Source organism: Thunnus thynnus, chromosome 18, assembly GCF_963924715.1.
Source record: "Thunnus thynnus chromosome 18, fThuThy2.1, whole genome shotgun sequence".
NCBI lineage: Eukaryota > Metazoa > Chordata > Actinopteri > Scombriformes > Scombridae > Thunnus > Thunnus thynnus.
This window is the reverse complement of record NC_089534.1, coordinates 25,021,468-25,045,866: the sequence shown is the minus strand read 5'-3', so window position 1 is coordinate 25,045,866 and position 24,399 is coordinate 25,021,468. Positions and strand designations below refer to the sequence as shown.

General features: G+C 37.9%; 2 protein-coding genes across 3 annotated transcripts; one reads left to right on the top strand and one right to left on the bottom strand.

Annotated features, from left to right (window-relative positions):
- Nucleotides 1-2,300: 2,300 nt before the first annotated feature.
- Nucleotides 2,301-9,253, top strand: arv1 (ARV1 homolog, fatty acid homeostasis modulator). 2 transcript variants are annotated; one of them, XM_067572382.1, is made up of 5 exons: nucleotides 2,301-2,479; nucleotides 3,418-3,537; nucleotides 3,768-3,921; nucleotides 4,446-4,670; nucleotides 5,868-6,022. In XM_067572382.1, exons 1-5 carry the CDS (start codon nucleotides 2,384-2,386, stop codon nucleotides 6,005-6,007), a joined length of 735 nt encoding a protein of 244 aa, XP_067428483.1. In that variant the 5' UTR covers nucleotides 2,301-2,383; the 3' UTR covers nucleotides 6,008-6,022. The 2 variants fall into 2 exon arrangements, with proteins under 2 accessions (XP_067428483.1, XP_067428485.1); XM_067572384.1 differs by lacking the exon at nucleotides 5,868-6,022 and adding an exon at nucleotides 6,240-9,253 and having other exon boundaries at nucleotides 2,303-2,479.
- Nucleotides 9,254-12,721: 3,468 nt separating this feature from the next.
- fam89a (family with sequence similarity 89 member A) lies at nucleotides 12,722-21,667 on the bottom strand. Its single transcript, XM_067571764.1, has 2 exons — nucleotides 21,248-21,667; nucleotides 12,722-18,976 (listed from the first exon to the last, which is right to left on the bottom strand). The coding sequence occupies exons 1-2, from the start codon at nucleotides 21,494-21,496 to the stop codon at nucleotides 18,686-18,688; spliced, it is 540 nt and encodes a 179-aa protein (XP_067427865.1). The 5' UTR covers nucleotides 21,497-21,667; the 3' UTR covers nucleotides 12,722-18,685.
- Between the last annotated feature and the right edge of the window lie 2,732 nt (nucleotides 21,668-24,399).

Genomic DNA, 24,399 nt, shown 5'->3' with positions numbered 1-24,399 from the left:
CAGATTCTTTGGAGTATTGAATTTGTCTGTGGATGTACCGATACTGAGAAATGTGCCGTATATGCTTGTCCTAGAAAATCAGTTCCTTATCTGGTAATACTTTCTGATATATGTGTTTAGAACGAAAATGTGTGTGGACAATTTTAACACGAAAGATGATGTGTACTCCCATATCTGTTGATGTTCTGTACTCACATGTGTTTAGGATAAAACTCTTAATCTTGTGGTTTGATGTTGCTGATGTGACAGACAAGAGCGCAGCAGGAAAGTATGTAACTGACAGGTCAGACAGGTCATACAGTGACAGGCATGACTACAAGTGTAAGAATGACTGCTTGGCATGTGTTCAATAAAACACTGACAATAACTGCTCTTTGTGAATCCACCTTTATTACTGAAATTCCATAACAGTGCTCATTTGTCACAAACTAGCCCAAAGTGATGACAAAAAGATTGGTCTCAAATATATTAATAAATAAAATTCAAATAAAATAATACGATAATCAAAATACAAGTTGTGATTATGTTTTATGGATAGGGCAGTGTGTGCTAACCACTCTAAAAATAAAACCTAAACCCATAGCAATACTGGTCGTTGAGCTATCTAATTGACCAGGATGCAGCAGGTGTGTTTCATGATGGGTCATAGGCATCGCCAGGTCAATTTTGCCAGGGCTTAAACCCCGAACGTTTTGAGTGCAGGCCCGCATATAATTTACATGTAAGCCTCACCTCTCAAATTCAGAAATAGTCTAACTTACGCAGACTTTCATCACTTTACAGCTGTTAATAGCTCACACCGGTTTCCTTCAGCAGTTTTTGTTGTAGCTTCTAGGAGCGCTTGTTTTGTTTTCCGTTTGAACACTGTAACCTTGTATGAGACACGGAGACATCTGTTACTGTTACAACGGACCAACAAACCACTGCCCAACCGTATGATCAGCCACTGTTTTTGAGTGTGAACGGAGGTGGTAGATTTCCCTCACCTGTCAGAGGCTCTAAGTTATATGGTGGAGAACAGCTCCATCTTCTGGATTGATTCAGCACATTGTTCCCTCACTTGTGTCTTTTCCTGGCGAGGAAGGAGGAAACAAGGAAATGTTTTAAGAGAAATCAGATGTCCTTTCCTCTGAAGTTTCACAAGAAGCGGTGTACGTTTCTGATGATCACAGCTATCAGTTGGCTTTCACAGCTGCAGAGACTTCTGATGGAGTTTGTGTCTGTACACATGTGCTCTGTTCTAATACTAAAGGCACGCAGTTATCACTACCCGAGCAGCAGTATTTTCTCTCTGCAGCCTGTTACTTGTTTGACAAACACCTGCACATGAATAAAAAGCAGTATTCTTTATTTAAAATGTGTACTGTGTCTTGCTCAGAGGCACATGAACAAGCTAAAGCTGGAACTCTGTACAGCAGACCAACAGAACCTGCCACTCAGGTCATCAGCAGAGGTCTTCTAGCTGTACCCAAAATTAGATCCAGATCCGGCGAGGGAGCCTTCAGTCACTGTGGTCCTGCTCTCTGGAACAAGCTGCCTGCTGACCTGAGGTCCATCACAGCTGTGTCTACATTCAGTAACTTTCCTATTCTCCCAGGCTTATGGTTAATTACTGTGTGTGTGTGTGTGTGTGTGTGTGTGTGTGTGTGTGTGCACCTGTATGGTAGCACTTGTTTCTTATGCAGCTGGTTACAGGATAGGGCAGGACTTTCTATTTGTTTGTGTGGTGTTTTTGCTTTTGGGTTTTTAATTGCTTTGTAGTATGTTTACATTGGGTGTATGATGCATGCTTGTATTCTTATATTTATACTGCTTATGTTACCTATGTTGTCATATTTATACCTATATTTTTTATATTTTATTTTACAATGTAAGGCACATTGAGCTTACTTGTAAAACTTGAAATATGTCATATAAATAAAATTGCCATGTTTCACTATTTTATGACCTTTTATAAACCAAATGAATAATAGTGCAATGAGGATATAATTGTCAGGTTAATGAATAATGTAAGAAATCATTAGCTGTAGCCTTATAGTATAGTATAGTATAGTATAGTATAGTATAGTATAGTATAGTATAGTATTGTGCAGCATAGCAGTATAATAATCTGATAATACAGCTCCACAATAAACATATATTAAATAGCAAAGGGATTAATGTTCCTTTCACCGTACATACTGTACAATATCTGAGTTCGGCAAAGAAGAAATAGATAAAATCAGCTTCAATCACCAGACGTTGAGCTGGAAGTAAAGCTGACACATCTGTGCTTTAATTTTGGAGGCAGAATTCTGTGACCTGTTCTGCTTCCTGTTTGATAGTCTTTCTAAACAGGTTAGCATGGTTAGCATGCTTTTCGTAGCTGTTTGCAGAGGGAAGAATGGGGAAAGTTGTCTATAGGTGTGTTGAATGTAATGAAAAAGCGACGGAGCTGCACAGGGATTACAGCAACGGGATCCTGAAGATAACTATATGTGTGAGTTTGAGTTGCTTTGTGTAACATTACTGTTAATGAGAGGGATGCTAGCTAAGATGTACCGAACCTGCCGAAGTCTCTTGTTAAGCCTTTTTAAAACAAAATGCCTTTAGTGGCTATACAACTAGCTAGGTTAATGTACATAACATGTAATACATAATTTTGTCATTTTGTTATGTAGTCATTGTCCAGCGAAATTCCTTGCAGAGGTCACCGGGTTGTCAAAATATTGCGTAGTTAAATGTGGTAGCTTTACAGGAAATAAGCAACTTGGGCAACATGCTTTAAAGGACGAGTTCACATTTTTTCAAGTCTGTCTTAAAGAAAAAAAAACAGCCAGGAGCCCAGATGAACATTGAAACAGGTTTTTCTTGCTGAAATCATTCCTCCTGTTCATACTGACCATTAGAAGAACTCTTCATAATGCATTTACAGTGTAAGTGATTGAGACCATGTATTTTATTTAAAAGTTTATCTGAAGCTAATATGAAGCTCCAGCATCCAAATGAGTCAAATCAAGTAGATGTCTCTCAACATTACAGTCTTTTTAGTGCCAAAGTCCCTCTTTTTGTTACTTTACTTCCACTGCAGCTCAACAGGGAAACACAAAGAGAGAATTTGATGCTAAAAAGACTGTAAATGTGTCAGATATCCACTTGATATGACTAACTCAGACTGCTGAAGCCTCATATAAGCTTCACATCAACTTTGAAATACATTTTTGCACAAAATTACACACTGTGGATTTTTGCCCACATCACTTATATGAAAGCACATTTGAAGGGGATCTTTTAATAGTCAGTAGTCCCATAAAGTATTAGGACAATAACTTAAATGCTACTAGTGTAATCTCCAAGCAGCAACATGGAAATTACAGATGGACTAATTATTTAGTAGCTGCAGTTGACGTTGGCCTGTGTGTCTTTTCTTCTCTGTAGGAGTCTTGCCAGAAGCCAGTGGACAAGTACATAGAATATGATCCAGTTATCATCCTGATTGATGCCATTTTGTGCAAGACGCAGGCTTTCAGACACATTTTGTTCAACACAAGCTTGGACGTAAGTATCCTCAATGATTTGAACTTTCTTGCCCATCTAACCTAGTCACTACAACTTCAAAAGGGTTGTTCTGTGTTCATAACATGGCCTTTAGAGGAAGTTATCAAAAGCACAAATCATCTTATACTGTCAGTGTTTGTATCACACTCACACATGTGCTGTTTACATACGTTTAGATATATTTCACATATAAGCGTGATTGTACATTTTTTCTCTGTCCACCTCCCCAGATCCACTGGAAGTTGTGTGTGTTCTGCCTGCTGTGTGAGGCTTACCTCAGGTGGTCTTCACTCCATGGCTCTGAGCAGAGCAGCGACCCCGCTGACATCATCAGGTACACCAAGGAATGGGAGTTCTACGGCATGTTTGGATTGGCTGCCCTCGGTAAGAGAATAAGACCGCAGATCTGTTAGACAGATGCTGTTTGTTACACTGTCACAGTGTGCGCTGCTGTTAGCATAGAACAATTGATCATGTCAGAATAGTCTTTGTCAATCTATGGTTTTTGTTAAACCTGCAGTAGGGCTCCAACTAATGATTATTTTTATTATTCATTAATTTGTTGATAATTTTTGAGTAAAATATAGAACATTAATCTAATCTAATCTAAAATAGTTAAAAAATCCAATCACAAGTTCCCAGAGCAGTAAGTAATGTCTTAACATTAACCAGAGAAAGTTCAGCATTTCTGCTTGTTTAAATAGCTTTGTAAAATTAAAAAAAATTGAATTAATTCATTTTCTATTAATGGACTAATCTTATCAGCAGTGCTCCGTATCCATATAGAGTTACAGTTTTGTCTTTATCTGATGTCTTTTGGAACAGGAGTACAGTATACATATAGTACATCTATCTATGCTGTTTAATGTGGTTTGTGAGTTTCACAAATGTCTGTGTTGGTCCTGCAGAGCTGTCAGCGTTCTGCTGCAGCGTGCTGTGGTTCCTCTGGGTGGTGGTGGGTCGTCTTCAGGGTAGGACCGTAGAGCTCAGCCTGCTCCTCAGAGCCCTGCTGCTGTCCTGCTACGGCAAGGTCCTCCTCATCCCTGCTGTCATCTGGGAGCACGACTACTCCCCGCTCTGTCTGGGCTTCATCAAGCTGTTTGTGCTCACCTCAAACTCACAGGCTATCAGAGGTTAGTTTTATTTTATTTGCTCAGGTTTTGATAAATCCAACGTTCTGCATCCACCTCAGTACGACGGGGGTCAGTGGAGTTTAGTTTGTGGCACTTACTGCATTGAAAAATACATTTAAAATATTCAACAGCAACATTTTTCCTAAAACAAAGTCCATTTTACTCTGGATAATCCATGGATCACTATGAACAGGTTTCTTTGGAACTACTTTGTATTGAGAATCAAGTCCCCATGAACACTGTTGACAGTATGTTGACAGAATTACTCAGACATTGTCTCTGGAAACGGATGTTGATATTGTATATATTTCTCAACTGTTTACATTTAAAATACTGAATGGGAGCTTATGGAACATACAAACAATCATTTTGAATATTCAGTATATTAAACATACTGCACAGTAGTGCTTTTCCAAAAAAATAAAAAAAATATTGCTCTTAAAATTGTGGAAAACATCTTTAGAACCATTACGGAACAATTTTGTTGGAGGGTTTTAGCATCGCTGGAAAGGTTTCGTAGCACATTTTACACCCACATCACAATACAATGATTTATCATAACTGATTGATTGATTTCAGTCTAAAAGTCATAAAAACAAGACAAAAAAATAACAAAAGAAAGAAAATAATAATAATTAATTAACAGACGCAGTACATATACACATACATGCACAGCAGATATTTATGCACACACACTGCAAACATATGTATACACTTAGACATTTAAAACTGAAGACAACAATTCACTCAAGTGCTTAAACAGTTCAAATTGATGAGGAAATGCAAAAAAAAACAAAAATCAGATTATACTACAAAAACCAATCACATGACCAATGATGCTAACATCTACTAATAATACAACTCATGTCACACACTGTATTTGTGGATGTTATGTCAATCTTAATGTTAGGATAAGACATTTTCAAATGCACCCAATATTGACCAAGAAAATACCCCATTTTGAGAAACATTCCTCATAAACTTTCACAACTTCTTGTGTTTATACATTGTGAGACATTAGGAATGTACTTCATTCTTCAAATAATATTTTCAAGCACCAGCAGGTGGCAACTAACTCCCCCTTTGTTTAAACATCTCCCTGCTCATGTGCTCCAGACTACAGAGAACCCAGACACTGGAGATAAATGTGTTATATAACAAAAAAGGTTTTGGTCCACGTTTCTCTTGTTGTTTCAGTGTTTCATCAGAAGCAGCTCTGGGAACATAAATCAGACTGTTGTATTTGGCAACTACCCTGCAAGCAGCAAACAATGAGATGTTGTTTAGTGATTTTATGGTCTGATGCTCTAATGAGGAGTCGCTGTACTTCATATTAATAAAGAACAAAAATTACAGTATGTCTGATGCCAAGTGTACTGGAGTATCCAATCTTTTAACTGCTTTACTTTGTGTCATTGAAGTTTAAAATCATATTCTCACTGAATGTCTTGTTGCAGGAAAGGCCCTCTAGCGTGCTTGGTGATCATTTGTGAATACAGGTGCAGGTTTTGTCTATGAAAAGTGTGTATTTACAACTTAACTCGTCTCTCCCCTCCGTCTCTTCTCCAGTGATCTTGAACAGCAGCAGACGTGTGTCGCTGATGGCTGTGTGTGTAGGCCTGCTGTCAGAGACCTGCATGGCTCAGGCTGTTACCAGGCTTCCATGGAGCATCCAGGACATGATGACATTTGACTGAATGTCATCAGACTCAGACATGTGTCAGTTATCTCAGGGACAAACAAGTGATGGAGGATGCTAAAACCAACTTGTGAGGCAATGAACCTTCATAACATAAACAGTAGAAAACGTGCTGCGTGGTGACACTGGCCAAATGAAAAGCCTGTTTGAACTGGTTACAGATTGAGTCAGTGTGACACTGCACAGTCGCAGGCAGAACGCAGCAGAAGAGATATTTATTTCTAAGAAAATGTTAGAGATGCTTTTAACTTACAAGGCACATAGAAAGGCAGCAAAGACTTAAGTAGTTGAGAAAAGAGAAAAAAAACAAAAAACATCTGTTGTTTGGAAGGATACAGAGGAAGTGCCAGTGGCTCTCATCTTGTTTTTCAGTTTGGTTTTTAATATGGAAAACACGCTCCCAAGTTGAAATTCCAAGAACAGCTTACTTTACACAGAAAGCCCAAGAGAAGGAGGTACAGCCATGGGAATGTCCGCTGATCTAAATTACTGTTACACGTGCTCTAATTCCAGTGCTGCTCTCTAAAGAATGACACAAACACAGACCCTGAGGTTGTAATTTGACAATAACCACTTCTCTGTTTGGACAAGACGCAGCCAACACTCCGCATTCTTCAGCTCATTGCTGAAATTTTTACCTTAATTCACACATGTACACACAAACACACACAGATAAACATAAACACACATGGTGGAAATTGTGGGAATGAAGAAGACATAAGTTGATAAATGCTGTATTACTGACTTTCACATTGTTTATTTCTGTGCTAAAAGATTATAAACTGTATGTGCCAATGTGATAGATGTGCTGCAACTAATGATTATTTTCATTTTTTGAATAATCTGTTGATTATTTTCTTGATTCATCCATTAGTTGTTTGGTCCATAAAATGTCAGAAAAAGGTGAAAAATGTCTGTTTCCCACAGTCCAAGGTGACGTCCTTCTCCCAACCAACAGTCCACGACCCAAACATTCAGTTTACTGTTAGAGGAAAAAACAGAAAATATTCATATTTGAGAGGCTAGAATCAGAGAATTTGACATTTTTTCTTTAAAAAAAAAAAGACTCAAAATGAATAATCAATTATCAAAAGACTTGGCAATTGATTTAATAGTTGGCAACTAATCGATTCATTGACTGATCGATTAATTGTTGCAGCTCCAGATAGAAAGAAGGAAGCTGATGTTAAAAATTGCTGTCAGTAACCAATGTTTTGTTTTGTATTATTAGAGCTGCAGCTAACGATTATTCTCATCGTCAATTAATCGTTTAGTGATGTCTCCCAATTTCTTGTTTTGTCCGACCAATTGTCCAAAACCCCAAAATATTTAATTTACAATGATGTAAAACTGAGACTAGCAGCAGAAATGATTGTTTTGATAATCAAAACTGTTGCTGATTGACATTTCTGACTTATCTTGACTAATCGACTGTTCATTTAATTTTGAGACATTAGATTTAATGATTCTCATAACAGCCCAGTAATAGAGTAACAAAATTATTTCCATTTTTTCCTCCCATATTATTTACTTTTGTCACAGTGAAGCCACTGAAATAACATTTAGAGCAGCTCGGAGCACTGAGACTCACTACTGAAAATCTTATTAGTTGGTCAGTTGCTGCTTTAAGGCAGGCTGAGGCAGGTTTTACAGAATGTTGCATAAAATTCTTTAACACCAAACCGCTGTAGGCGTCAGACCCAACATCTGATTTACAATATTTGTTATCATAATCAACATGTTGACTGACTGCAGCAGGTAAACATCCACCTACTGGCCCTGGAATGCGGAGTGTGTCTGTAAACAGAGCAATGTTCAGTCAGTAAAACAAACGTCCGCAGCAGGCTGAGTGTCTGTGGAATGAGCGGTATGTTCTCACCACAGTTACCTATAAAGGGCAGCTGAACCTGCCTCGGCCCCCAGGGGTCTTTGCAGGAGTTGTGGCGTTATTATGAAGTGCAGCAAAGCCGGGCACGTGACGAAAGACAGAATTCCTTCTGAACAAAACCATCTGTGGCAGCTGTGCTGGGAGAGGACTCACCCTGCTGGATTGAATGATAACATGGCAGATGATGAGATACATTCAGTGCTGCACGTAGCATCAATATATCATCAGTTTAATAGTGATACCCTGGTTTAATTACTGAAAACAATTGTTTTATTCCATCTGATATCACTGTTATCATTAGTGCTCCATGTCTCTTTTGTGTTTTTTTTTAAGTTAAAAGAAGAGACGTTTATATTTTTCTGCCATTAACACATTGTGGTTTAAGTGCAGCACCGTCTTGCTGTTAGGTTGTTTAAAGCTGCTCTAGCAGATCACACTTCTCCTCCAACACACGCACAATTTAAAGTATAACATTAATGTCAGTGCAGTAATATTAATGCTAGTCTTCTCAACAAAGAGGAGAAGTTTGGGGAATTTATCAAAAGGTATTTATGTTAAAATATTACATTTAGCACCTTTAAACAACAAACTTTCTCAATTGTGAAATAGACTTGAGCAGCCGCCAGTGGGATAAAAGATGTCTCACTAGGCTGCCCACATTTGTTGCTGTGTTGTTTCTAAACCTTTATGAAAAGAGGATCATAAATATTCTGTGATTTTCAAAAGTAAATCCTTACTGTTAGTGTCTTACCTGTGCCTTTGTATTTGTAACTTTTTTTTTTTTTTGCAAATGTCAAAGGAGAAATAATGTTCAAATAGCTGTGGCTTTCTATTTAAGACAAGCCTTGAAATGTTGGCAGGGATACACACATTCTGTGATAAATAATGTAAAAAACTTGCAGAGCGAGTTTGCCACATGCTGTCATGTACACTCTGAAATGCCCATCATACAAAGATATGAAAAGGGAAAATAAAATGTTTTTCATTTTAAAGTGATTGCTCAGATTTGTACGTGATGGTTTGTATGTGTAGGCTTGTGAATAGCTGAGGAGACAGCACATGCATGTGGAATGTTTTGTTAGGTGTGCTCACCCTGGGTGGGTCCCTGCTCCAGTCTGTGTGGAGATAAATGCAGTCTGGATCATCTTAAATTCTAACTCCACCTACCTCAACAACATAACAGCATCTAATTCTGCCATAGATACACTCATGTTTTTACAAATCCACTGCAAAATGTCAGTGGGTGATGCACAAAATCAACACTTGTTGTATATATTGGTGTATCTTGTTCCCACTGGATGAAACCTTTGTGAACAAACCCTGTGAGAGAGTTTCTAAATGTGGAGTCTGGAAAGTGTTGGTCAATTACTGAGGCATGCAGCAGTTTAATCTGAGTCTGACTAATCAGATTACTGTAACAGCAGTCGCCTCACATCCATTTACCAGGACTGGAGTGCAAGAAAAGTAGAGGAGTTGGTTGGAGGGTCAGTTTATCCTCCTGGCACAAAATAGTCATCGTTATAGGTTGTGTGAACTCATATAACTTAAAAATCACAACATCTCAACAGATTTTTGTTCATGTTGATGGTTATTTTACCCAGTGAGTACAGACTGGAAGTCATAGTTGATGCAACGTGTCATCTACTGTATCAGTCCTCTATTATCTACACCCAAATACAAGAGCTGATAGGACATGAAGTGCAAACAGCACAAACTGTGCAGAGCTGTGAAATAGTTTCACTTGTATATTCAAGTAATTAGGCTTTGTGTTGGATTTGCTGTGTGACTGACAGGAACAATGACAGTGCTTTTGTTTTATTGGGGGTTTTGTATGAATAAAAAATGTTAAAACCTCCAAGGCAAAGTTAGATTGTTCCTTTTATTTCTTCATCAAACTTCAGCACAGGGTGTAAAAAAATGCACAGATGTTTCAGCTATGCCTTCTTCAGTGTGCAATAGTCCTTCTGTTTTGTGGTTGGATCCTTTAATCTTTACACCAACAATGAGTGTCAATCAACTTATTACCATCAGGTGCATCAAGTAGCTGCCTGTAATCATAGACCTCACAGGGCCACTTCCCAACATTAAACTCCCCCAAATGAATGCATTTAGAGAACTATACACAGATATACAATCAAACAGATACTAATGTGGGTCATATGGGCAACACCATAACAACTTCCTACCACCATAGACCACAAAATAACCACATACTGAAAAAACACATCTGTGGTGCACTACAGTGAAGGTATCAGGGCATCCATCATGAATCATTGTAGTCTGAGATAAAACACAGTTTAAGAACATATTCTACAAGTCATACAGGAAAGGAGACAGGTCAGATTCCTCTTTTAGATTAACAGGAGACTTGGCTTCATGTTGAACAGTATTTCTAGATTACTACCTCTATGTGGTACAGAGGAACACAGTATAATAGAAATTTAACCTTGGAGATGTTTCACAGAGAAAAAGATGACTCTTTTAACTCGTTTAATATTTATTACAAAAGATCAGAAATCGAGTTTTCCATTTAAATCATTGGAAGCACAGCTTTCACGTGTGTCTATGTTATTGTGACAGACGAGCCTTTCCACAAGCCTTCGGATGCGGCAGTCTGTCGCAACCCCTCCCTTCCTGTGGAGAGAGTGATGTGCACCTTGGATTTGCTCTCTCAGTCAAGATTATGTTAATCTGCTCTAATCTCCCAACAGACGCTTAGACAGGCAGCACGAGACCGGAGCACACAGCAGAGAGAGAGAGAGAGAAAAGCCACATGGGCTTCAAATGATGCACACTGCACAACTGTCTGTATAGAAAGCCTCCACGCAAATGAAATATCAAAAGCCCCTTTAGAAAGCTTTTAAATGAAGACTTGTTTTCTGATATATAGGGCTGGTGTTGTTCTTTCATTCGCTGCTGGCGGTTTGAGTCCGAAGCTTATTGGTTGGTGTTGCAGGGAGAGAAATAAGACCAGATTTCATTTGTTTTGACTGACTTAATGTTCCTTTTTTTTATACTGCCACATACTCTATGTAAGGGTTGCTATGGTGACAGTGGATTACTTAGGCTACAGTGGTGGAAGAAGTATTCAGATATTCAGATTCTTTACTTAAGTAAAAGTTGCACAATATGCAAAAAATACTCTGTTTCAAGTCTTAAAAGGCATTAAACATTTACTTAAGTGAAAGTATGTAAATATTATTAGAAAAATGCACTTTTTTTCATTATGTCAGTATTATACTATTGTCATTACTGACGCATTAATATGTAAGCAGCATTTTAATGTTATAGCTGGTTGGGTAGGAGCTAATTCTACTTATTTTATGTACTATTTATATACTATACAGTAATTCGTACTAAATACTAGCACTAGTAGCACTAAACTGGAGTCAAATTCCTTGTATGTTTAGACATACTTGGCTAATAAAGATGATTCTGATTCTAATTAAGTAGCATAAAATGGAAATACTCAGTAAAGTTCCTTTAAAAATAGAGTAAATATACTTAGTTACATCACTGGTTAATTGCAACAGGGTATGTAAATGCTCAGTATACAGTATCCTACTAATCACTGTTAATTAGTTCCTAATTTCACATAACACACCACCTGAAAACCTGCAACACATATGGAGTTGAAATGACCCATTTTCTTCAGTCTCTCAGGGAGGTTTGGTGAGAATTCACAGAGTCTCTGAATATGAAAATATAAACAGTGTTATCATCATCAGTAATTCATCTGAAGCTCGCAGCATGAGAAGCTGCTACATCAAAGCCGTCACATCGTGCTGCATCCTAATGATTAATTAAAAGCGGAACTGCACCAGCATGGCAGCTAATTCCAGACCCAAAATGCAGATCGGTGCATTTAAATGCAGGTCAGAGTGAGATGCATTCAGGAAAAAGAAAGAAGAAGTAGGGCAACACTGCAGAGAGAGGAGGGAGAAGAAGACTGCACTTTGGTCTGTGAGAGTTGTGTCTTGTAGAGTTTTACTGGGGCTGGTTGGGATTTTGGGGAAGATGGTGGTTGATATTTTGTCTTATCATTTTTAACCACAGTAGCAGGATGGCCACAATTTTGTAGAGATATTCATGGTTCTCACAGGATAAACCCTAATAACTTGGTGACCTCCTGACTTTTTCCCCTAGTGTCAATTTAAGGTTCATATTTGTGGTTTTGAGTGAAATATCTCGACAACTATTGGATGGATTGCCATGAAATTTTATACAAACATTCATCTTCCCATGAGCTTGAATTGTAATAACTTTGGTGATTGTGTAACTTTTCATCTGGTGTAGAGCCATCAGGTCAAAACTTCAATTTGTCCAACAAAAAACTAATATACAACATTCCCACCAGAGTCAGCTGTGGTTTGTATGAAGTGTTTAGTCAAAAATCTGCAGAGAAAAGGCTCTATTTTGCAAAGTGTGTTTCATGTAGAAGAATGAAAAAAGTTGAGTCCAAACTTGAAACGTAACGGAATCACTTTATTAAATTCATATCAGTATAATAACTATGATAAGAGAGCATTGAGACTATCGTCCAAAGAAACAGTAGTATGGTCATTCACGGGTTAAACAACAGGAGGAATGGTGGACGGTAAAAACAGCTTTCACATGTTCTCTGTGAAAACTCATTTTGTCTATGCAACACAAAACACATTAAAACCTTCTTTTCACTATAATTGTGATTTAATGAATGATTATGATGAACGATATACAGTATAAATATGAAGTTAAGACATTTCACTTTTCCGGTATCTCATTAAATTAGACAGGTTCAAACCAATTTAACAGCTAAAGCCAGTAATTAGAAAAGGTGGATTATAATCTGAATGTATATTCAGTAATAACTAATAACTGTCTGTAAAAACAGCTGTTCTTGACTGATTCATGTGCTAAAATTCAACTGACTAAAACAAGGTCTCGACACAGGTCAATATGTTTGTCTTAAAATGACATCTCTACGTGTTTTTATGTAACTCCAGGCTGTTTTCAGGGAGGCAAAGATAGTTTTAGGTAGCCGAAATATGGTGTCATTTCACAGCCTGTTTTAGCATGTTAAAGGGAAAATTTCCCCACTGACCCTCCCTCATTAAATATCATCAAGTGTTATCATTTGCTATGTTGGTGCACCCATGTCCAAATCTGTCCCATATATCCCTGAATGCTTTTTAACAACCACTCGAGCATGGGCGTGAACGCTTAGGCGTGACTGTGATTGCAGCAATACCCCTCACTTTAGTCAAAACACATCAAGTCTCTGTGGTTGCAATGCAATCTGGTCTATTGAGGCCACTTCAAGTGAAAAATTGGTCTCTCTGCCGTTTCTAATGACAGATTTCTCCATGTGATTGTTTGATATTGGTGCAATGTGGCAGCTCTAGAAAAAAAGGTCTTTCATTTGAGAGACTTGCACCAAAACATTTATGATTTACATCAAATTTGAATCCACTGTAGTTGCTGGAAGTGTGTGGGTATAACATCATGTTATCAATGAACAAAACCATCAAATTACACATTACAAGTATAATTGTGTTCAAACGTTTTAACATCATTTCTACCCCTCAAGTTGATAATTTCTTATCAGGAGGAACCAACACAGACAACAGTTTGCCACAAGCTTCCCCTGAGGTGACATCATCACATGTCCATTAACCACATGAAAAAAGGGGAATCTTCATGTTGCAATAATAGGAAAAACTCTATGATGGTATCATTTCAGGGAACAATTTGCTGGTGTTTGATTTAAAGCTCCCACTTCTATTTCTCTTGTGCTGGATTCAGTTTGTTGTAGTAGGAGTGTCATAAAGACCAACTCAAAGAGGAGCAGGTAGTTGTAGTTTTGGGGGGGGGGATTTCACACAGAACAGCCTCAAGCAAGTGCAAAATTATAGCTGAACACTTGGAATGTTTGAACAAGTGAGGAGTGCACCATGTTGCTTTTTTTTTTTTTTTTTGCAAATGATATGACCGATTTTAAGGCTGGTACATGTTTGGAAATGAAAGCTGCTACGTGTAGACGTACCTCACTATACTGGTCTCAAATGAATCTTGACAGTTTGTTTTGAAGAAAAACAATGTAATCACTGAGTTTTTATATGTATATTGCGTAGTTAATGTTCAATGTGTACTGTTTCTGGAGGGCATCAACCAAGAGAAAAAACGAAGAGCATGAAAAACTCAAATTCACCACTCCCAACGCCCTCGTCAAACTGCCAAAGGAGCCTTTGATAGAGGAGTAAAAAACATCAAACAAAAAAATGGCAGAACTTGAAGAAGATCAGAGTGAATAAAACCATGAGGAGGAATCTTTTTACAAATGTATCCAAATCTGTAACCACAGCGTCAACTAATAGGCTCTTCCTGGGACACTTCTGGATGTGTAGTTGCTGCGTTGTGGCATTGATTGAACCACTAAAGGGTTTAGAAGGTTGCTAAAGTCATAAAGTTTCAAAGTCTACTTGTAGCAGCTTTAAAAACCAAATGCATGTCAAGCAAGTCAAATGATCGACAGTTATGAGCAAATTCTCGTCCCCGTCTTGAACAGCGCGCCGCAGGTTTGCGACTTGAAGGTTTTACAAAAGGCACTAATTGTGAAGACATCCAATGAAAAGTTTTTTACTGTTGTGTTTTTAACGGCATTGATTAAAAATGGTTTAATCAAATGTGCTTTAAGCTTCAGATTGGTGATTGGATGCAGCCATACACCGGACATTTGTATCAAGTGAAATCAGGTCATTTAACTGGAAATACAAATATTACAGATTCAGCTTTACTGTACAGACAAATCAACTGTGGCTCATCAAAAACTGTGAGAAAAAAACCAAACATTCAACATATTTGATGATGGAGCCAATACCATCGTATTTTATCGACGCCTCTAAGTCATTTTCTGGTTCTATTTAGAGACTTGTAAATACATTACGGATATTAACGGGGTAAAGTGAGTAGGTAGTGATGAGTTTTGTTTATGAGACAGGTGTGTGAGAGGTAGAATACCTCTTGCAATTGATGAGAACTTGAATCAGAAGGAAAGGATGAATTGACCTCACATTTTGGATGGAAATGATCAAACTGTTAAAAGGGGTAGTTTGACGTTTTGGGAAATATGCTCCTTCAGTTTCTTAAAGCTCTGCACACAACCCTCCAAAAAACTATGTGTCGTTTATATAATTTGGTTTTTGTACAGATCACACAAACAAGATAACATTTTTTCGAGGCGATGCTGGGCCAGAAGATAGTCAGTATTTATGCCAAGCTAAGCTAACCAGTTACTGGCTGTAGCTTCATGTTTATCCTACAGACATGAGTGCTGGTTTTCCCATCCAACTCTTGAATAAGCATATTTCCCCAAAAGGTCAAACTATTCCTTTGACATTACACTGCAGAGCTCTTTGCAAACTCGCTGTGTAAATACAGATGTGTTTTATAATAAATGAAGCATCGTTTAGACTTTCACTTGTCAGTCAGTGACATCACTTTCACAAGAACGTGATACGAAATCAAACACTGTGTGTTTTCCATCTTAAAATAACAGTTTTTTCAAGTGCGCTAAAGGCATATCATCAATGCAACCGTGAACTGTTACACCTTAAAAAGGACAGAACAAATATGCTTATAGTAGCTGTCCGACTCAATTCATCAGCTGTAAATTGACTTGTAAAGACATTCTTCAAGACATCAGATATCATTGCATGCTGTACCTTTTAAGTAAATCATTCTAGAGAAGTTAGCAAGGACGCCGTCTCGTTCGGCGCCTTAAACCAAACACATTTCACTGTTGAGTGCTGTACTTTCTTTGGTTTGTGTTTCACAAGCACAGAAATTACGGACCAAGTCAACAAACAGATGACATCATATGATCTATACAGTCACAATAAATCAACACAATACTGAAATAAAAATGAACGGTCACCCTCTCAGAGTGACGGTGCGTGTTGGCAGAATAAAGTCTGTTATCTGTAGTTTGAATAACGGAACAGCTGCTGTGTATTCAGCAGTGGAGTTGCATGCTACAGGTTCAGCACAGACCTTTGATGTCGAGTTTAAATATTAAGGAAGACGGAGCAGACCATTCGTATATGTAGTAGGAGTTATAGTATTGCACATCCAAATGTCTTTGCCTGTCGCAGGACAACGGAGACAACCGAGAGTTTGAAGTAAGGCTGCCTTTGTGGAGCGTTTCTGTTCAAAGATTCAACTAAAAAAAACACTTTTCAAAAACGGCAAGCAGATATTCATCAGGAGGGCATATTTCAGTGTACAGGAGGAGGGTTTTTTTTCTGTTTTGTTCACAGGCATACAATGAAGGCGAGTTCTCCTGAATTAAAAACGCTACAATCTTGTTAGTGACGAGTACTGACGAGTAATAAAAACTGCTCATCTATTTAGGATGAGACTCAGATAATTAAACAGCCCCTAGAAGGTATGCAGGTATAATAAAACACTGAGAGAATACCTACTACATCTCTCTGACAGGTCTCACATGTTCAGACTGGCCTTTAGCCTGTATATTAGCTACATGCAGCAGAGTATGTGTTGCTAGGAGATCGGTTAAGATCTTAATGTAAAAATACAAAGTATAAAGTACCCTGTACGTAATTAATAATCGCTAACAGGTTCAGAGCTACAGTAGTGTGTTTTCACTGTGTAGAAAGGCCACATTGACCAGACAAGACCTGGCTGATGTGTCGCTGCTCAACAAACTTGTTAAGACCAAAACTTTTTAAACTCAAAGACCGTCGTCAGCTAATCAAATGTATGCAGTTTTGTTTTTTTTAATGCGTCCTTGATAAATGAACAAACATTCGAACTAGCAAGTGCAAAATTACGTGAGTTGATCGTAGTCGATCGCTGTCGCTCAAATGTTTGCAACATTTTAAGAGTAAAAAGTCTCAAAGCTGGTAATATGGTGAATGGCTGACTCCAGCGTTGGGCTTCATAATAAGCTCTTTAGTCATTTTATCCAGTTTATTTCCTGTTTCCTATTGATGCTGGCTAGTTAGCTCTTGCTACCTATATCAAAGGATATTTCTCAGCTATTAGAACTGCTGTCATTTCCATTGAATATGGTAATATTGCATTCAGCAAAGTAATCGCTGAGATCGACCTGACTGCTCGTCTGACTTCTTTTTATCCACATTTCCAGATCTCAAAAACGTACGAGGCATGTACAACGTTATTATCAATGTGATGGCCAAAACAATTCAATTAAGATCCAAGTGTAGTAAACTAGAATTATCTTGAACTTCTCAGTAGATGTATCATAACTAAAAGGCAAAACTAAAACGGAGACTATTCACAATTTGCAAGATCCAAACTATACAGTTTCACACCATCACATGGATGCAATCTTTCATACTGACAAGTCAGGAAACAGTGACACATCAAAGTTGCCCGTGATGTGCTGTCGCAGTAATGTTCATGGAAGTAAACTATCTGCAGCCTAGTACACCGAGCTTCCAGGTTTAAATTCTATGCAAACAGCTAAAAAAACTGTCTCCAGCATTTTGAACATTTCACATTTTCAGAGTAAATGTCTGCTCTCTCGAAAAAAAGGCAGAAAAGTCCTCGACCTCTGCGTTCAAACATTTTTACACTGTATTCAGGTGTGAGCGCTTCACTTATCTCTCCGTACTTGAGGTCTGAGAACTTCTCTCCAGACCATCTGGGTTTATGTAAATGAACGATTTCACCACTTAAAACGAAACACAAACACCGTCTCCGTCAATATGTCTGTAAAAGTCGATCGTCTCTTTACACCGACGACGGCTCAGAAATCCCGCCCTCTTCCAAATTTCTTGGATTTCTAACCCGTAAATGCTGTACCCTTGTACCTGGGTAGGGCTGCAGTACAAAACATCCACAGAGTAAAAGGAAAGCAAATATCATGTTATTTATATTATATAATAAATAATAAAACTTTGTTCATCATATGTAGAAAAGTTCGGCCAAAAAGGGTGACTGACTAGCAAAACCACTTGATATAGAAGCAGCAGCAGAGCTGTTTATAAAAAGAACTATATATATATATTGCCTAATTTTGAGTATAGGAAGTCTTGGAGTATTTGAATACAATCCATCTTAACTCCAGAGTGTTTCACAGGGTGTTAAGAAGTCACTGCTCAGCCCCGCAGTCAAATGAAGCTCCTGATCACGCTGCAAAAAAAACACAACAACAAAAAGAAAACATTCTGCAGCACAAGCAGGTATATGTTTCACCTGAGGAGGAGTTGAAGTTAAGCTGGAGCTTTAGATTTATAGTCTACTATGGTAACGAGATACCATAAGCTGCTATCTCTAACCAACCACTCCCTTCTCGGAGGCCAAAAGCTTTCCAGAGCCACTTGATTTTTCCTCCAGCCTAACTCAGTCTTTTACCCCCAAAATATGTATCTGTCTACAGAAGAAATGTTGGGAACGGAGGCCTCAGATGGTGACGTGAAAGGAGTCCCAGCTGTCATCCTTGCCGCTGCTCCCATTCTTGGCCGCTGCCATTGTTGCCGTCCCGTCTCCAACTTCTCCGTCCGGCTGTTCCCCGGTGGGAGTGGCGCCAGGCTCCGGGTAATACTCATCATCCTCGTCGAAGTAGCCGTTCTCCATCATGCTGAGGCTGGAGGCGGCACTCAGGTCCTGGCAGCTCCCCTTGTACTCCTGGATGGACTCGTGGAGCGACCACAGCTGGCACAGCAGGGACATGTCCTGCTGGCGCAAACCCACCTGGAGGGGGCGGTAATGAGATCCTGATTAATGCGTAATACATTTCTGAATATAGACTTTTCTGCATTGGTTTTAAAATATACAGTTTGCTGATTCTAAACGTCCACAAGGAGAAACACAAGCTTGTCCAGAGCAGAAATCAACTGAAAGCACATCATGCTTGACTAATGACAACCAATAATACCTACACTGAATGAGCAATCAAAAGCGATGCAACATATTTCTTTGTGAACTGTGATTAAAGCCCAAACAACTAGAGTTGCATCTAACAATCAGCTATTTTCATTATCTATAAATCTGCCGATTATTTTCTTAATGAATTGATTGTTTTGTCATTGAAAGGTCAGAAAATATCCATCAAAATTTTCAAAAGCCCAAAGCAACATCTTCAAATTGTTTGTTTTGTCTGACAAACAGTCTAAAACTCAAAGAGACTCTCAAATAAGACAAAGAAATGCAGCAAATCCTCACAATTAAGAAGCTGGAACAAGACATTTTGTATTGGCATTTTTACTTGACAATTCATAAATTATCAAAATATTGGCTGTTGAATTTTCTGTCGATCAAAAATCAATTTTCAACTGATTTCAGCGTTTCAGTTTTACTGGTAACTACAAAGAAAATGACATTAACAGCCCAACATCAGTGTTCAAACAATTATTTGATTCATCAATTATATGATCAACTGAAAAATGATTGACAATTTTTGCAAAAAATGAATGGTTAAATTGGTTTATCAAGGAAAAACTCAAACATTCTCTAGTTTCATCATCTAAAATATGAAGATTGGCTGCTTTTTTTTGTCTATTGAATATCAGTGTTTTTTTAGTGTTGGTTCCACAAAGCAGGCAACACTTGATGAACAATATTCATATATATTTCATAGACAAAATCATTAATCAATTAATTAAAAAATAACTGACAGACTGAGTCATTAATCAAAATAATTTGTCGCAGCCTTACCTGACATTATGACATCACTAACTCAAGGCCAATAAAAGACTATCAGCAAGGTTAAAAAGTGCATTTTTTGTTGCATACCACTCAGCTGACAATGCAGTGTGTATGAACTCAGGGTCACTGCTTTGTCTTCTAAACAAATCAGTGGACAAACATGCAAGTCAGTGTCAGTTCAAACAGCTGAGACTAAGCAGTGTTCTCTGTAAACTGGGATGGGACACACAGCTTCTAAAATATAGGACAAGGACAACTTCTTAGACAATCTCAGCTACAAGTTCATAGTAATACATTAACAACAATAAAGCAATAAGAATCCGCTTGGAGACTTGTTGTAAGTAGAGTAAAGCACATGAAGCAGAAATAGGATTTAGCAAAGCCTGTAACAAAAATACAAACAGCAAAAGGATAGAGTTTCAGCTGCATTCTTCTTCTTAATCACTGGATATGCTTTGCAGAAACTGACTACTGTCCAGGAGCCAGAGAGGAGTGTGACTGATAATAAAAAATCTGGTCTGGTTCTGACATGAAAATCCTTGCTGCTGGCAAAGGAGTGCACTTAAACTGTGTGTAATGAGGGGAATATTCTGTTTACATCTCTATCTGTGTCGTAACTTTCATTTGATCCCTACAGGATGTTATACTAGTTCAAGTTAAAAGAAAAAAATCACAATGAAGCTAAAAAGTATTACATCGAGCTGGGAATAAACATAAGCCTAATAGCTTAATTTGTCTCATCCACTGCAAAGCTGTTCCTGATCCCGTTTTTCTCTTATAGATGGTGCTCTTAATGCCAGATTGCGTTGTTAAAAAACGAGTTTTATCTTCCAGTGCTGTAAAACGACATTATTTACTGAGTAGATAAAGAAGTGACACACATCCTGAATCAATATGTTCTCTTGATAAAAATCGGCGACAATTAAATTCCCGAAATATCTCTGATATCGATGCTCTTTACACTACTTGTCATTTTGGGGTTTGTTCGACTCTTATTCTTCCTTCACTAAAAATATCAAAGCGCGCATTTGCAAAGAGCGAGAAATATATCTGAAAGCTGTTTTTTTCTATAAACACTGTGGTGTCTGGTCAATTATATATATGCCGAATTTACCAGAAGACGCTAATAATGTGTAAAAGGTTTTAAATTGTGAGCTAAGAGGTGTTTAAGTTTGCCTAAAAGCCAGGCGACATCAAATTACCGGAGTTTGTTGAGGGAGTCTGGCTAAACGCGACTGGACAGAGCAATAAACCAGGGGTGAAAAACTGAGCACTTTCTTATCGATAAAATAAAATAAAGACTATCTAAAATGTTACCATCTCTTTCCGCAGAAGAGCCAGAGCAGCGTCGAGGTTGGCCGGCTTGTTTGCCAAGAGGTTGTCGGCGTTGTTCCTGCCTCTGCTCAGGTCGTCCTGGATCATGGTTTTCTTTACGTACATCCTCTCCATTTCTCTCCAGGAGCCGCCGCTGGAGTTCAGCAAGCCGCTCAGGCTCTTCGGCAGCGGGGGAAGACCCTCGATACAGGCCATTCCTCCCGCCGTACCGTTCGCTGACTTACCATTCATCGCCCTGTGTGCTGCTAAGCGGAATAATGTTAGTATTTACACTGATATCGACTGTTTAGTCCTGAGAGAGTACACAACCGTGTCCCGTACCAAACACAACGCGCAACAGCCGTGCTTTTCTCTGCCGAGGCGGTCAGCGACGCTCCGTCAATTAAGCCGGAATGAGGTGATGTGATTTCCGGTACGATAATCAAAATCAAAGCATGATTGATAAACATGGCACATGACGTGGTAAATGTTCAAGGTTCACTAAGTGTTAAATGAGATTATTATATGCACATCACGTGGGTGTGAAGCTATTAGATAACAGCATCAATGAATAAATGTACTTTATTAAATAATTAGTTGCTTTGGGATGCTTCTCACCTGTCAGCCTGCTGCATGATGTGCTGTACAGCAAATATTAATTTATCCTAAATTACTTTTTAACTATAATAAAACAAAATGCATGCTATTTCTAGAAAACTGACTAACAGTTCCACTGAAGTCAATATTATTACTCTTAACAGGACAGCAATTGAAAGAGTATCCCCTTATAAATATCTTGGTTTCTGGCTGAAAAATCTGGGAGGTGGACCTTGAGTTGAGATGTTTTGTTAAAAAAAGGATATGAGACCTGATAAACTTTTTATTTTTACCTATTATAATTAATTTGGTGTTTTATAAGTACATGTGGGATGTGCAACTGAGTGCATAACACTGTAAATAATATAACTAACTAACTAACGAACTCTGCTGGTTGTAGTAGTTGTTGCACTTTGCTGTGATATTAACTCTAGATTGGTAGGAAGGCCATATACCATTTTGTTTAACGGCACTTACTGGATTATTCTGGCACTCATATATTTCAACATTGTACAGGGCCAGACAGACGGTATTTTACAGGCTATCATGTGGAAACAAGATTCATAACAGTACAATCTGTTGTTCCCCACAATATGAATCTTATGAACCTAACCTGGTAAATCAGTTTTATTTTGAAGTTTACCTTCTGGTCTTGTTATGGTTGATTGTTGTGAACTTGACTGCTGGACTGTGGCTGAGTACTAAAATCTGCTTCCTGTCCTTTTAACACAGTGGCTGCTGGGCGTCTCCCTGCTAACACTTTACAGGCAGGAAAACTGTTTCTTTTCTTCTTCTTTTTTTTTTTTTTTAAATTTCCAGCATTCAGGTTTATTCATATAATATTAAAGAAATACGATATATATTAGGTGCATATCGACTGTTTTTATTTTTGGTGTCCAAGATATTGATTAATAGATACAGCCTACACCTTGTCTTAAGTAAAAATAATTTATTATTTGAAGAAACGTGACACATAAAATTCTAAGTAAAATAAATAAATAAATAAATATAATATTGTGTTAATGGAAAATAGTCTGTTTTCTATTAACATGAAATATAATACAAATGTCATCAACACAAAGGCAAAAAGTTCTATATATTTAAGTTTGCTGATGAAGTGAGTGAATTTATCATCTTTTCAGTATATTAATATTTGTTGTCTGATACTTGTACTACAATGTTCTGTCTTTGTTACTGGATTATAAATTCTCATCTTAAATTATCACCTGCTCAAATGCACAGTCAATAACCTACATGTCTGCCAAGTGCTAAATGTCTGCTTGTGTTATTTTGAGTCCCTACAATAAAACAAAATGACAGATTTCCCCTGATGATGGCAGAGTGTAGACAGAGGGTTTGAGAGGTCATGGCAGGAGTGTGTGTGTGTGTGTGTGGTGCGTGTGGTGCGTCTGTGGGACAATAGTGTGACTACAAAGGACAGATGGTGGGCTTCACTTCCCGCCCCCCAGCCTGCAGTGCCGTCACAACAATAACATAACAATAACATAGAAACCAGCACACTAAAGCATCACACACACACGCTCCTCAACAAGAGAGACGCATGTGTTGTACCACACACACACACACACACACACACACACACACACACCACACACCACACACAGAAAGTCGGGCAGATGAATGGAGCCTGCAGTGTGCTATTCCTAATCACTCTGCTGAAATAAATTACATCAACTGACTTTCCTCTTACAGTTGAGACATAAAATTTGATCATTTTTGTCATGTGCTCGTTATACTCAACACTAAACGTGAAAAAGACCCTGCAACAGCCATGTGGGGTATCAAACATCAAAAAAGACACTTTGCCTTGTTATTTAAAGGTGCTATATACATTTTACCAGTTATTTTGTTAATAAGGAAATAATCATATGATGATATATTGCCTTCATAAAAAAAATATTGCTTGAAAAAGATAACACAGAAAGACTTCAGAACAATGTCAAAAATTTTAAATAGTTTCTTGAGCTGTAAGATATTATGAATCCTTTAAAGGATTAGTTCAACATGTGGGGAAAGTTGCATAATCGTTTTTACAGAGAATTTGATGAGCAGATTAATGACAATCTCATGTCTGTGGTTTATAAATTTCAGCAAACACAATGGTAATGGTGTCTTTTAGGAGTTTTCACTCTTACATAAATATTTCAAAAATCAGTGATGCTATTTATGGAGCCCTGAAACTGACAAAATGTAGACTAGTAAAAGGTTATCAGATAAGACAAAATGTAACTGAATGCATCAATAGTTAGTTAAATGATTAAAATGGAGTGTAAAAAGAAATATAAAGTGTTATACATTTCCTTTAACCTCTAATCAGTTAGGGGAAAAACAATCAAAAGCTAGCTAATGCTACTTTGAAACAAATGCTAACAGGGCTAGCTAACTCTTGCTCTTGTTCAGTTTGTTGGATATTATGAAAAAAGATATTAAATCACACATATCTGCAAAAGACAAGGCAGGCACTTGAAGACTTAGATAATGTTATGAAGATTATTACCAAGTAGTGTTAGCTAGTTAGCCTATTAGCGAAAGTGCTT

Bases quoted from the DNA above. Each gene is read 5' to 3' on its own strand.
- fam89a (XM_067571764.1), bottom strand. From the start codon at position 21,496: ATGAATGGTAAGTCAGCGAACGGTACGGCGGGAGGAATGGCCTGTATC. The intron at 18,977-21,247 runs GTAACATTTTAG...CGCCCCCTCCAG, and splicing joins CTCTTCTGCGGAAAGAGATG to GTGGGTTTGCGCCAGCAGGA.
- arv1 (XM_067572382.1), top strand. From the start codon at position 2,384: ATGGGGAAAGTTGTCTATAGGTGTGTTGAATGTAATGAAAAAGCGACG. The intron at 3,922-4,445 runs GTAAGAGAATAA...TTGGTCCTGCAG, and splicing joins GTTTGGATTGGCTGCCCTCG to AGCTGTCAGCGTTCTGCTGC. The intron at 4,671-5,867 runs GTTAGTTTTATT...TTGTTGTTTCAG, and splicing joins AAACTCACAGGCTATCAGAG to TGTTTCATCAGAAGCAGCTC.